Source organism: Oncorhynchus nerka, linkage group LG19 (assembly GCF_034236695.1).
Source record: "Oncorhynchus nerka isolate Pitt River linkage group LG19, Oner_Uvic_2.0, whole genome shotgun sequence".
NCBI classification, from domain to species: domain Eukaryota; kingdom Metazoa; phylum Chordata; class Actinopteri; order Salmoniformes; family Salmonidae; genus Oncorhynchus; species Oncorhynchus nerka.
The window spans coordinates 47,759,713-47,774,951 of NC_088414.1; the positions used below are offsets into that span (position 1 = coordinate 47,759,713).

The 15,239-nt window shown below is 42.1% G+C and overlaps 1 protein-coding gene across 1 annotated transcript in view; it reads left to right on the plus strand.

Moving 5' to 3' along the window:
* The window catches only part of slc46a3 (solute carrier family 46 member 3), a 49,457-nt gene that overhangs the window by 19,928 nt on the left and 14,290 nt on the right, over positions 1 to 15,239 (plus strand). The window contains 9 exon segments of the mRNA XM_065005062.1: positions 117 to 312; positions 1,222 to 1,335; positions 5,866 to 5,980; positions 6,694 to 6,851; positions 6,854 to 6,908; positions 6,911 to 7,059; positions 12,568 to 12,805; positions 13,446 to 13,529; positions 14,657 to 14,813. Coding sequence (XP_064861134.1) covers positions 121 to 312; positions 1,222 to 1,335; positions 5,866 to 5,980; positions 6,694 to 6,851; positions 6,854 to 6,908; positions 6,911 to 7,059; positions 12,568 to 12,805; positions 13,446 to 13,529; positions 14,657 to 14,813 — 1,262 coding nt within the window. The 5' untranslated portion in view covers positions 117 to 120.

A 15,239-nucleotide genomic window follows, 5' to 3' on the forward strand; every position in this document is an offset into this window, starting at 1 on the left:
TCTCTGTCTCTGTTCTCTCTCTCTCTCTCTCTCTCTCTCTCTCTCTGTCTCTCTCTCTCTCTGTCTCTCTCTCTCTGTCTCTCTCTCTCTCTCTCTCTCTCTCTCTCCTTCACTAGGTTAATGATGGTCCGTGTGTTCCTGATAGAGCCAGTGGTTGGTGTCTATGCCTTCTCCATGTTCATGCTGTACCCCCTGATCCAGCAGTATGTCTACAGGAGGCTGTGGCAGCAGCTCACCGGTGCCCCCTACCCTACACAGATGAACTACACCCACTGCTCTGACAGCAGCACCAACGTCAGCTCCATTCACCAGGTGGGAGAGGGGGGGCTAACCTACCTTTTTAACTTGTTTTATCTGCTAAATGTATTTGTTCTATTTGTAACTTTGATCTATTCAACCCATTGAGACCGGTCATTTACAGCGGTGCAACGAGGACAACAATTACAACTAATTCCAAATGATCAATATAAAATAAAATAAATGACAAATTACAGGATCTTCAAACACAACAAATACTTACATTCAATTCAAACAGTTGCAATAATCATTCAATTAAGTCATCTTTTATTTGTCTTCTTTTGTGTGAATAAATAGAACTGTAACTGAAAGACCAGGATCTGTTTCAAATTGTTCCTTTCTCTCCCTCTCCTCCTCTCTCCCTCCTCTCCCTCTCCTCCTCTCTCTCTCCTCTCTCTCTCCTCCTCTCTCTCTCTCTCCTCCCCCTCTCCTCTCTCTCTCTCCTCTCCCCCTCCTCTCTCTCTCCTCTCCCCCTCCTCTCCCTCCTCTCTTCTCCCCTCTCCTCTCTCCATCTCCTCTCTCTCCTCCTCTCTCTCTCCTCTCTCATACCCCCTCCTCACTCCCCCTCTCTCCTCCTCCCTCTCCTCTCTCCTCCTCCCCTCTCTCTCCTCTCTCCTCCTCTCTCCTCTCCCTCCTCTCTCCCTCCTGTTTCCTCCCCCTCCCCTCCTCTCTCCTCCCCCTCCTCTCTCCCTCCTCTCTCTCCTCCCCCTCCCCTCCTCTCTCCCCCTCCTCTCTCCTCTCTCCCTCCCTCCCTCTCCCCTCTCCTCCCCCTCCTCTCTCTCCTCCCCCTTCCCTCTCCTCCCCCTCCCTCTCTCCTCTCCCCTCCCCTCTCCTCTCTCCCCCTCCTCTCTCCTCTCCCCTCCCCTCTCCCTCTCCCTCTCCTCTCCTCTCCTCCACCCTCCCCTCCCCTCCCCTCCCCTACAGGAGATCCAGAAGGAGGCGTCTCTGTTTCTCTTCTACAGTGAGCTGTGTTTCCTTTTCCCTAGTCTCCTCTCCTCCCTACTCCTGGTCTCCTACAGCGACCACCGTGGCAGGAAGGTAATACAAGTATGACATTTACTGTGGCTACATCCCAAATGACATCCTATTCTCCTATATGCTCTGGTCTAAAGTAGTGCACTATATAGGGAATAGGGTGCCATAGGGCTCTGGTCTAAAGTAGTGCACTATATAGGGAATAGGGTGCCATAGGGCTCTGGTCTAGTGAGTACTATATAGGGAATAGGGTGCCATAGGGCTCTGGTCTAAAGTAGTGCACTATATAGGGAATAGGGTGCCATAGGGCTCTGGTCTAAAGTAGTGCACTATATAGGGAACAGGGTGCCATAGGGCTCTGGTCTAAAGTAGTGCACTATATAGGGAATAGGGTGCCATAGGGCTCTGGTCTAAAGTAGTGCACTATATAGGGAAGAGGGGTGCCATAGGGCTCTGGTCTAAAGTAGTGCACTATATAGGGAATAGGGTTCTATAGGGCTCTGGTCTAAAGTAGTGCACTATATAGGGAATAGGGTGCCATAGGGCTCTGGTCTAAAGTAGTGCACTATATAGGGAATAGGGTGCCATAGGGCTCTGGTCTAAAGTAGTGCACTACATAGGGAACAGGGTGCCATAGGGCTCTGGTCTAAAGTAGTGTACTACATAGGGAACAGGGTGCCATAGGGCTCTGGTCTAAAGTAGTGCACTACATAGGGAATAGGGTGCCATAGGGCTCTGGTCTAAAGTAGTGTACTACATAGGGAACAGGGTGCCATAGGGCTCTGGTCTAAAGTAGTGCACTACATAGGGAATAGGGTGCCATAGGGCTCTGGTCTAAAGTAGTGTACTACATAGGGAACAGGGTGCCATAGGGCTCTGGTCTAAAGTAGTGCACTACATAGGGAATAGGGTGTTTATTTGCTGAAGAAGACAATATACTTTCATAGCTGTTAAGGATCCACCGCTTTTTTTCAAATTTCTCCTAAAATGACCCAAATCTAACTTCCTGTAACTTAAGCCCTGAAGCAAGGATAAGCACTTAAGCCCTGAAGCAAGGATAAGCACTTAAGCCCTGAAGCAAGGATAATTATTCTTATTATATTCTTGGTAGCATTTGAAAGGAAACACTTTGAAGTTTGTGGAAATGTGAAATGAATGTAGGAGAATATAACACATTAGATCTGGTAATGTAGGAGAATATAACACAATAGATCTGGTAATGTAGGAGAATATAACACATTAGATCTGGTAATGTAGGAGAATATAACACATTAGATCTGGTAATGTAGGAGAATATAACACATTAGATCTGGTAATGTAGGAGAATATAACACATTAGATCTGGTAATGTAGGAGAATATAACACATTAGATCTGGTAATGTAGGAGAATAAAACACATTAGATCTGGTAATGTAGGAGAATATAACACATTAGATCTGGTAATGTAGGAGAATATAACACAATAGATCTGTAATGTAGGAGAATATAACACATTATTATCTGGTAATGAGAATATAACACATTAGATCTGGTAATGTAGGAGAATATAACACATTAGATCTGGTAATGTAGGAGAATATAACACATTAGATCTGAGTAATGTAGGAGAATATAACACATTAGATCTGGTAATGTAGGAGAATATAACACATTAGATCTGGTAATGTAGGAGAATATAACACATTAGATCTGGTAATGTAGGAGAATATAACACATTAGATCTGGTAATGTAGGAGAATATAACACATTAGATCTGGTAATGTAGGAGAATATAACACATTAGATCTGGTAATGTAGGAGAATATAACACATTAGATCTGGTAATGTAGGAGAATATAACACAATAGATCTGGTAATGTAGGAGAATATAACACAATAGATCTGGTAATGTAGGAGAATATAACACATTAGATCTGGTAATGTAGGAGAATATAACACATTAGATCTGGTAATGTAGGAGAATATAACACATTAGATCTGGTAATGTAGGAGAATATAACACATTAGATCTGGTAATGTAGGAGAATATAACACATTAGATCTGGTAATGTAGGAGAATATAACACATTAGATCTGGTAATGTAGGAGAATATAACACATTAGATCTGGTAATGTAGGAGAATATAACACATTAGATCTGGTAATGTAGGAGAATATAACACATTAGATCTGGTAATGTAGGAGAATATAACACATTAGATCTGGTAATGTAGGAGAATATAACACATTAGATCTGGTAATGTAGGAGAATATAACACATTAGATCTGGTAATGTAGGAGAATATAACACATTAGATCTGGTAATGTAGGAGAATATAACACATTAGATCTGGTAATGTAGGAGAATATAACACATTAGATCTGGTAATGTAGGAGAATATAACACATTAGATCTGGTAATGTAGGAGAATATAACACATTAGATCTGGTAATGTAGGAGAATAAAACACATTAGATCTGGTAATGTAGGAGAATATAACACATTAGATCTGGTAATGTAGGAGAATATAACACATTAGATCTGGTAATGTAGGAGAATATAACACATTAGATCTGGAATATAACACATTAGATCTGGTAAGAATATAACACATTAGATCTGGTAATGTAGGAGAATATAACACATTAGATCTGGTAATGTAGGAGAATATAACACAATAGATCTGGTAATGTAGGAGAATATAACACATTAGATCTGGTAATGTAGGAGAATATAACACATTAGATCTGGTAATGTAGGAGAATATAACACATTAGATCTGGTAATGTAGGAGAATATAACACATTAGATCTGGTAATGTAGGAGAATATAACACATTAGATCTGGTAAAATATAATTCAAAGAAAAATACAACTGTTCTTTTGTAATTTGTTTGTACCATCAACTTTGAAATGCAAGAGAAATGCCATAATGTATTATTCTAGCCCAGCTGCAATTTAGATTTTGGCCACTAGATGGCATCAATGTGTGTGCAAAGTTTAAACTGATCCAATGAACAATTGCATTTCTGTTCAAAATTTTGTATCACGACTGCCCAAATATGCCTAATTTGTTTATTAATAACTTTTTCGTGTTCAAAATTGTGCACTTTCCTCAAACAATAGCATGGTAGTATTCTTTCACTGTAATAGCTACTGTAAATTGGACAGTGCAGTTAGATTAACAAGAATTTAAGCTTTTCTGCCCATATCAGATATGTCTCTGTTCTTGTTACTTACAAACTCATGCTAATCGCATTAGCCTACGTCCCGTGGAAGGGACACCGATCCTTTATTATTATTACTACTCATTTGTTTAACACTCTTTTTCTTTCAATTCAATTCCATGTTCAATTCAGGGTTTTTATTGGCATGGGAAACATATGTTTACAAATCAAAGTGAAATGTGTTTTTTTTACAGTAAACATTACCCTAAAGTTCCAAAATAAAGACATTTCAGATGTCATATTATGTGCAAATAGTTCAAGTACAAAAGGGAAACTAAATGAACATAAATATTGATTGTATTTACAATGGTGTTTGTTCTTCACTGGTTGACCTTTTCTCAACAACAGGTCACACATCTTGCTGCTGTGACGGCACACTGTGAATTTCACCCAGTAGATATGGGAGTTTATCAAAATTGGATTTGTTTTCAAATTCTTTGTGGATCTGTGTGTAATCTGGGAAATATGTCTCTCTAATATAGTCATATTTTGGGCAGGAGGTCAGGAAGTGCAGCTCAGTTTCCACCTCATTTTGTGGGCAGTGTGCACATAGCCTGTCTTCTCTTGAGAGCCATGTCTGTCTAAGGCGGCCTTTCTCAATAGCAAGGCTATGCTCACTGAGTCTGTAAATAGTCAAAGCTTTCCTTAATTTTGGGTCAGTCACAGTGGTCAGGTATTCTGCCGCTGTGTACTCTCTGTGTAGGGCAAAATAGCATTCTAGTTTGCTCTGTTGTTTTGTTAATTCTTTCCAATGTGTCAAGTAATTATCTTTTTGTTTTCTCAAGATTTGATTGGGTCTAATTGTGTGGCTGTCCTGGGGCTCTGTAGGGTGTGTTTGTGTTTGTGAACAGAGCCCCAGGACCAGCTTGCTTAGGGGACTCTTCTCCAGGTTAATCTCTCTGTAGGTGATGGCTTCGTTATGGAAGGTTTGGGAATCGCTTCCTTTTAGGTGGTTGTAGAATTTACTGGCTCTTTTCTGGATTTTGATAATTAGTGGGTATCGGCCTAATTCTGCTCTGCATGCATTATTTTGGTGTTTTATGTTGTACACGGAGGATATTTTTTCAGAACTCTGCATGCAGTGTCTCAATTTGGTGTTTGGCCCATTTTGTGAGTTCTTGGTTGGTGAGCGGACCCCAGACCTCACAACCACAAAGGACAATGGGCTCTATGACTGATTCAAATATTAATTGGTCTGTGTGTGTGAGGTTCCTAATTGGTATGTTATCAATGTCTCTCTCCCCCTCTCTCTTCTTCTGTCTCTCTCCCCCTCTCTCTTCTTCTGTCTCTCTCTCTCCCCTCTCTCTTCTTCTGTCTCTCTTTATCCCTTCTCTCTCCTTTTGTCCCCCTCCATCCCTCATCCCTCCATCATCCCTCCATCTCTAGGTAGCTCTAGTGCCCCCACTGGTGGGCGAGCTGTTATTTGCTCTGTGCTATGCAACCGTGTCTCACCTCTCCCTTAGCCTGGGTTACCTGCTAGGGGCCTCTTTCCCTGGCTGGGGTAATGGGGGCCCACTGCTCTACTGGGGGAAGTTTTGCCTATATAGCTGACCTATGTGAGGAGGAGGGGTGGAGGGGGTGGGGTTAAGTATTTGTGTGAGGAAGGGGTGGGAATATGAATATTGTTGGGATTGGGGCTAGAGATGGGGGAGTTACCAATGTGAGGGAGGTAGGGGTGGGGGAGGAGATGACTGTAGAGATTGGGGTATGAGTGGGGGAGTGGAGAGGGAGAACAAAGGAGAGATGGAGAGAGAGACAGAGGGAAAGATGGAGGCAAAGACAGAGAGAGAGATGGAGAGAGCGATGGACAGGGAGACAGAGGGAGAGATGGAGGCAGAGACAGAGAGAGAGATGGAGAGAGCGATGGACAGGGAGACAGAGAGAGAGATGGAGAGAGCGATGGACAGGGAGACAGAGGGAGAGATGGAGGCAGAGACAGAGAGAGAGATGGAGAGAGCGATGGACAGGGAGACAGAGGGAGAGATGTTGAGGCAGAGACAGAGAGAGAGATGGAGCGATGGACAGGAGACAGAGGAGAGATGGAGGCAGAGACAGAGAGAGAGATGGGGACTGATACTGGCGGCTTTGCTTTCTATGGACAGGGAGACAGAGACGGAGAAAACAGGAACTGTTTTAGAAGAGAGGTCCTGAATTTGACTAAAGGGGTTAAGGGTGGGGGTTTAGGGGTTAAAGGTTAGAGGTTAGGGTTGGCAGCCCTGGAGATGTTGCTAGGTGTGTTGTCAGGGCTAGCCTCTCTGTGTACTGGGTTCTATATTCAGACTGCAGGGTTCACCTGGCCATTCATCACAGCAGCCGTCCTACACCTGATCAACCTGGTATACACCGCGTGGGTACTGCACGAGACTGTGAAGCTGAGAGACCTCCGCACACAGACTCATCTTCATCACCATCATCATCACCGACACCTTTTGGGGCGTGGCTCAGCACGTCTTTCTCCAACGAGAAGCCCTGATTGGTCGGTTTCAGGGTGTGTATCTGTTATTCATCGCGTCACCAAGGAGGAGGAAAACTGTCCTGGGACTGATACTGGCGGCCTTTGCTTTCATTTATTTACGGTTAGTGTGTGTGTGTGTGTGTGTGTGTGTGTGTGTGTGTGTGTGTGTGTGTGTGTGTGTGTGTGAACTTAATATTTGTGTGTTTAACATTTCAGTTCCAGGTTTAATGTCCTGACAAGGTAGGAAAACAGGAACTGTTTTAGAAGTCAGAACTTTTTCAGGTCCTGAATTTGTTCAAATTATATTTTAAGGTTAAAGGTTAGGGGTTAAGGGTTAGGGGTTAATGGGTTGGGGGTTAAAGGTTAGAGGTTAAGGGTTGGGGGTTAAAGATTAGGGGTTAAAGGTTAGGGGTTAAGGGTTAGGGGTTAAAGGTTAGAGGTTAACCTGGGTTGGGGGTTAAAGGTTACCTGGTAGGTTAGGCTGTTAGGGGTTAAAAGTTCTACCAGGTTAGTGGGTTAAAGGTTTGGGGTTAAGGGTTAGGGTTAAATGTTAAAGTAGTTGGATGGGGTTAAAGGTTAGGGTTAAATGTTAAAGGTTACCTGGGGTGGTTGGGACTAAGCTCTCTGTTAGTGGGGAAAATAGGATTTGTAATAGTAAACCCACCTGGTATGTTTCACTCATAAATGGACAAAGGTCCAGAAATGAAAACAAGACGGCACCCACTGTGGAATTTCACCCAGTAGATATGGGAGTTTATCAAAATTGGATTTGTTTTCAAATTTTGGTTTGTGGATCTGCTCTCTGTAATCTAGGGGAAATATGTCTCTCTAATATAGTCATATTTTGGGCAGGAGGTCAGGAAGTGCAGCTCAGTTTCCACCTCATTTTGTGGGCAGTGTGCACTGTAATAGCCTGTCTTCTCTTGAGTGTGGTGGAGCCATGTCTGTCTAAGGCAGTGGGCCATTTCTATTGAACATTTATTTATGGATGGGCAAGTCTCTGCTATGCTCACCTGAGTCTGTAAATAGTCAAAGCTTTCCTTAATTTTGGGTCAGCTACTCTGTCACAGTGGTCAGGTATTCTGCCGCTGTGTATCTCCTCTCTGTGTAGGGCTAAAATAGCATTCTAGATGTGTTTCTGTTAGTTGTAAGGTCCCCTGTTCAGAAACCTAGTAGTAGACTTTTTTTTTTTTAATATATTTTATTGAACATTTATTTAACTAGGAAAGTCCGTTAATACATTTATTCATACATTTTTGTTGAATAGGAAATGTATCATATTTCAAACTTTAATATTTTAATCATATTTGTAATGTAAAAAAAGTAAAAGTAACTAATCCTCAACCATTTATTAAAAAAAAAAATGACCAGTAAGGTGAGGTTTTAACCTTACTAGATGTTGTTTAATGATAAATAATGACTTTTGGGATTATGTAGATTACATTATAAAATGTCATTTAGTTACATTTAACTGGTTAATAGAGTGTGTTAGGTCTGCTCTATACCAAATTAGCATACCCACTGAGTCTCTGCCCTGTTTCACACCTGGTAGTGTGGTGGATGGGACTACCAGCTCTCTGTAACCTAGAGGGCAACCAGTGGGTCCATCTCCTCTATACCACCCACCTGGTAGTTTGGTGGATGGGACTACCAGCTCTCTGTAACCTAGAGGGCAACCAGTGGGTCCATCTCCTCTATACCACCCACCTGGTAGTTTGGTGGATGGGACTACCAGCTCTCTGTAACCTAGAGGACAACCAGTGGGTCCATCTCCTCTATACCACCCACCTGGTAGTGTGGTGGATGGGACTACCAGCTCTCTGTAACCTAGAGGGCAACGGGTCTGTCTCCTCTATACCACCCACCTGGTAGTTTGGTGGATGGGACTACCAGCTCTTTGTAACCTAGAGGGCAACCAGTGGGTCCGTCTCCTCTATACCACCCACCTGGTAGTGTGGTGGATGGGACTACCAGCTCTCTGTAACCTAGAGGGTAACCAGTGGGTCCGTCTCCTCTATACCACCCACCTGGTAGTGTGGTGGATGGGAATACCAGCTCTCTGTAATGGGAGGGTAACCAGTGGGTCCATCTCCTCTATACCACCCACCTGGTAGTGTGGTGGATGGGACTACCAGCTCTCTGTAACCTAGAGGACAACCAGTGGGTCCATCTCCTCTATACCACCCACCTGGTAGTGTGGTGGATGGGACTACCAGCTCTCTGTAACCTAGAGGGTAACCAGTGGGTCCGTCTCCTCGTCTACCTTGTTTCTTGTAGGATGACAATTTCTTTGGTAAAGTCTGGGTTCTTGACCTTTTAGGCCAAAGGCAGATGACCTCTGCCCTTGTAAATTCCCGGATGAGATAGTTAAAGCTTTGTGTTCCATAGTGTCCAGTGTTGTTATTTGTGTGGTTTAGTTTCAGACCATTAGGTTGAGCAGAGCATGCTGAGCATCTGGTGCATGCCTCTTAGGTTGCAGGATGGGGCTTGGGCGGGTGTATTAGTGGGGGTTGAGCAGTAAGAATCCTTAGTAGTAGAATCATTGGCAGTAAGAATCCTTGGTAGTAGAATCCTTGATAGTAAGAATCCTTGGTATTAGAATCCTTGGTAGTAAGAATCCTTGGCAGTAAGAATCCTTGGTAGTAGAATCATTGGTAGTAGAATCATTGGTAGTAGAATCCTTGGTAGTAAGAATCATTGGTAGTAGAATTCTTGGTAGTAAGAATCTTTGGTAGTAGAATCTTTGGTAGTAGAATCATTGGTAGTAGAATCCTTGGTAGTAAGAATCTTTGGTAGTAGAATTCTTGGTAGTAAGTATCATTGGTAGTAGAATCATTGGTAGTAAGTATCATTGGTAGTAGAATCATTGGTAGTAGAATCCTTGGTAGTAAGAATCTTTGGTAGTAGAATTCTTGGTAGTAAGTATCATTGGTAGTAGAATCATTGGTAGTAAGTATCATTGGTAGTAGAATCATTGGTAGTAGAATCCTTGGTAGTAAGAATCTTTGGTAGTAGAATTCTTGGTAGTAAGTATCATTGGTAGTAGAATCATTGGTAGTAGAATCCTTGGTAGTAAGAATCCTTGGTAGTAGAATCATTGGTAGTAAGTATCATTGGTAGTAGGATCATTGGTAGTAGAATCCTTGGTAGTAAGAATCTTTGGTAGTAGAATTCTTGGTAGTAAGTATCATTGGTAGTAGAATCATTGGTAGTAGAATCCTTGGTAGTAAGAATCCTTGGTAGTAGAATCATTGGTAGTAAGTATCATTGGTAGTAGGATCATTGGTAGTAGAATCCTTGGTTGTAGAATCCTTGGTAGTAGAATCCTTGGTTGTAGAATCCTTGGTAGTAAGAATCATTGGTAGTAGAATCCTTGGTAGTAGGATCCTTGGTTGTAGAATCATTGGTTGTAGAATCCTTGGTAGTAAGTATCATTGGTAGTAGAATCCTTGGTAGTAGAATCATTGGTAGTAGAATCCTTGGTAGTAAGAATCATTGGTAGTAGAATCCTTGGTAGTAGAATCATTGGTAGTAAGAATCATTGGTAGTAAGTATCATTGGTAGTAGAATCATTGGTAGTAGAATCCTTGGTAGTAAGAATCATTGGTAGTAGAATCATTGGTAGTAGAATCCTTGGTAGTAGAATCATTGGTAGTAAGAATCATTGGTAGTAAGTATCATTGGTAGTATAATCATTGGTAGTAAGAATCATTGGTAGTAAGAATCCTTGGTAGTAGGATCCTTGGTTGTAGAATCCTTGGTAGTAGAATCCTTGGTTGTAGAATCCTTGGTAGTAAGAATCCTTGGTTGTAGAATCCTTGGTAGTAAGAATCATTGGTAGTAGAATCCTTGGTTGTAGGATCCTTGGTTGTAGAATCCTTGGTAGTAAGAATCATTGGTAGTAAGAATCCTTGGTAGTAGAATCATTGGTAGTAAGTATCGTTGGTAGTAGAATCATTGGTAGTAGAATCATTGGTAGTAAGTATCATTGGTAGTAGATTCATTGGTAGTAAGTATCATTGGTAGTAGAATCCTTGGTAGTAGAATCCTTGGTAGTAAGAATCCTTGGTAGTAAGAATCATTGGTAGTAGAATCCTTGGTAGTAAGAATCATTGGAAGTAGAATCATTGGTAGTAAGAATCATTGGTAGTAGAATCCTTGGTAGTAAGAAGCATTGGTAGTAGAATCCTTGGTAGTAAGAATCATTGGTAGTAAGTATCATTGGTAGTAGAATCATTGGTAGTAGAATCCTTGGTAGTAAGAATCATTGGTAGTAGAATCATTGGTAGTAGAATCCTTGGTAGTAGAATCATTGGTAGTAAGAATCATTGGTAGTAAGTATCATTGGTAGTAGAATCATTGGTAGTAAGAATCATTGGTAGTAAGAATCCTTGGTAGTAGGATCCTTGGTTGTAGAATCCTTGGTAGTAGAATCCTTGGTAGTAGAATCATTGGTAGTAAGAATCATTGGTAGTAAGTATCATTGGTAGTAGAATCATTGGTAGTAGAATCCTTGGTAGTAAGAATCATTGGTAGTAGAATCATTGGTAGTAGAATCCTTGGTAGTAGAATCATTGGTAGTAAGAATCATTGGTAGTAAGTATCATTGGTAGTAGAATCATTGGTAGTAAGAATCATTGGTAGTAAGAATCCTTGGTAGTAGGATCCTTGGTTGTAGAATCCTTGGTAGTAGAATCCTTGGTTGTAGAATCCTTGGTAGTAAGAATCCTTGGTTGTAGAATCCTTGGTAGTAAGAATCATTGGTAGTAGAATCCTTGGTTGTAGAATCCTTGGTAGTAAGAATCCTTGGTTGTAGAATCATTGGTAGTAAGTATCATTGGTAGTAGATTCATTGGTAGTAAGTATCATTGGTAGTAGAATCCTTGGTAGTAGAATCCTTGGTAGTAAGAATCCTTGGTAGTAAGAATCATTGGAAGTAGAATCATTGGTAGTAAGAATCATTGGTAGTAGAATCCTTGGTAGTAAGAAGCATTGGTAGTAGAATCCTTGGTAGTAAGAATCATTGGTAGTAGAATCATTGGTAGTAAGAATCCTTGGTAGTAGAATCATTGGTAGTAAGTATCATTGGTAGTAGAATCCTTGGTAGTAAGAATCCTTGGTAGTAGAATCCTTGGTAGTAAGAATCCTTGGTAGTAGAATCCTTGGTAGTAAGAATCATTGGTAGTAGAATCCTTGGTAGTAAGAATCATTTGTAGTAGAATCCTTGGTAGTAAGAATCATTTGTAGTAGAATCCTTGGTAGTAAGAATCATTGGTAGTAAGAATCCTTCAAGAATCCTTCCAGGTAATTTTGTCCAAAATCATATTGCAGGTTTGCAGTGAAGGTAATGTTGTGGAGGTTAGTATCCTATATGTCCTTGTAAATCAAAATCAAAATCAATCTTTTTGTCAACAAAAAAATGCTGAAAGATTCAGGAGCTCATCTGCTCATGGCCTGCTCCTCTCTCCCTCCCCCTCCCCCCATCTTCCTCCCCCTCCCCCCATCTCCTTGTCAGCTATCTAAGCTGATTGTTCATTAGATTAGATTTTTTTTCAAACATTGCGTTCAAATAACTAGTAACAGAAAATAAGTAACTGTGTCCACCCTCTCTCTCTCCCCCACAGGTGTCGAAGCTGGGTGGTATGTCCATCTTCATCCTGTATGAGCTGAATGCGCCTCTGTGTTGGAGTGAGGTGTTGGTTGGCTATGGTTCAGCCTTGTCTACACTCATCTACCTGGGGAGCTTTGCAGGGGTGTCCCTGCTGTCGCGCTGTCTTCGGGACGGGTATATAGTACTACTGGGACTGCTGTCTGTCGCTGCAGGGCTACTGATGGCTGCCTTCGCCAAGAGCACGCTGCTCATGTTCCTAGGTGAGACGGGGGGGTGAGACGGGGGTTAGGTTACGGGTTAGCGATTAACGAAAATGTTTTTTTTTTTTTATATATATATATATATAGAGAGATTTTATTTTTGCATTTTCCAATTAAGAACATTCAAAACAAAAATCTCTCTCTCTCTCTCTCCCTCTGTCTCTCCTTCTCTTCCCCTCTCTCTCTCTTCCTCCCTCTCTCTCTCCCTCTCTCCCTCTCTCGTTCTCGTTCTCTCTGTCTCTCTCTCTCTGTCTCTCTCTGTCTCTCTCTGTCTCTCTCTCTCTCTCTCTCTCTCTCTCTCCGTCTCTCCCCTTTATTGGCATGGGAAACATGTCTATATACAGTGTTGTAACAAAGTAGTTGAAGTATAAATATAGGTTGTATTTACATGTTGTTTGTGCTCCACCGGTTGTCCTTTTGTTGTGGCAACAGGTCACAAATCTTGCTGCTGTGTTGGCCGACTGTGGTATTTTTCACCTGTGTGTGTAAACTAGTTCTCTCCTGTGTGTGTGTGTGTAAACTAGTTCTCTCCTGTGTGTGTGTGTGTAAACTAGTTCTCTCCTGTGTGTGTGTGTGTAAACTAGTTCTCTCCTGTGTGTGTGTGTGTAAACTAGTTCTCTCCTGTGTGTGTGTTCCTTAGTGCGGCTGCCTCTCCTTCTCTCCATCATGCCTGCTCCTGTTCTGAGGTCCATGATGTCCAAGATAGTACTCCGCTCTGAACAAGGTAAGACACTATGCTAAGCTAGGCTACATAACATTATGTTACACTATGCTATGCTAGGCTATATTACACTTCATTACACTATGCTATGCTAGGCTATATTACACTTCATTACACTATGCTATGCTAGGCTAAATTACACTATGCTAGGCTATATTACACTTCGTGACACTATGCTATGCTAGGCTAAATTACACTATGCTATTCTAGGCTAAATTACACTATGCTAGGCTAGGCTATATTACACATCGTTACACTATGCTAGGCTGAGCTAGGCTACGTAACATTATGTTACACTATGCTATGCTAGGCTAAATTACACTATGCTAGGTTAGGCTGTATTACACTTCGTTACACTATGCTAGGCTGAGCTAGGCTACATAACATTTTGTTACACTATGTTATGCTAGGCTAAATTACAAACAGCTCTCACCATCTACAATTCTTACAGTGTTTCCATGAGGCTTCCCAAGGTACGATAGTGACGAGGCTAAACCACGTTCAGTACATTGTACATTTGAGTAATTAAGTAACTTGTCCAGAGTGACGTACCAGTTAGCGCATTGATTCTAAGGAAGCTAAGAGAAATAACTGCAGCATTTGTTCTCCTCCAAATCAGCAAACGTCAATGATAAAGACTCTGGCTGTAGTATGTCATTTTTTTAACCTTTATTTAACTAGGCAAGTCAGTTTAGAACAAATTCAGATTTACAATGACGGCCTAGGAACAGTGGCTTAACTGCCTTGTTCAGGTGCAGAATGACAGATTCTTACCTTTCGGTTACCAACGCTCTAACCACTAACCACTATCTGTTACCTGCCGCCCCAGTAACAGAAAACAACTCAGAATAACGATCATCAAATCACATTGGTCAAATGGTTAGCAGATGTTAATGCGAGGTATAGCGACATGCTTGTAAACTCCAGCACTGTGTGTGTGTGTGTGTGTGTGTGTGTGTGTGTGCGTGCGTGCGTGCGTGCGTGCGTGCGTGTGCGTGCGTGCGTGCGTGCGTGCGGTGTGTGTGTGTGTGTGTGTGTGTGTGTGTGTGTGTGTGTGTGTGTGTGCGTGCGTGCGTGCGGTGTGTGTGGTGTGTGTGTGTGTGTGTGTGTGTGTCCTCTCCTCTCGCCAGGTGCAGTGTTTGCCTGTGTTGCGTTCGTGGAGATGCTGAGTATAGGTGTTGGGATCACCGTGTTCAGCAGTACCTACGCCTCCACTGTCTCCTGGTTCCCTGGATTCAGCTTCCTGCTGGCCTCAGCCATCGCACTCATACCGGCTGTTCTGATTGGGTGAGTCAGTCAACACAACCATTCTGATTGGCTAACTCAATCAACACAACCATTCTGATTGGCCAAGTTAGAAAACACAACCATTCTGAGTGGGTGGGTCAGTCAACATAACCATTCTTATTGGCCAAGTCAGTCAACGCAGCCATTCTGATTGGATTCATCAGTCAACACAATAATTCTGATTGGGTGGGTCAGTCAACAAAACCATTCTGATTGGGTAGGTCAGTCAACAAAACCATTCTGATTGGGTAGGTCAGTCAACAAAACCATTCTGATTGGGTGGGTCAGTCACCAAAACCATTCTGATTGGGTGGGCTAATACAACATGACCATTCTGATTGGGTGGGTTAATACAACATGACCATTCTGATTGGGTGGGTTAATACAACATGACCATTCTGATTGGGTGGGTTAATACAACATGAC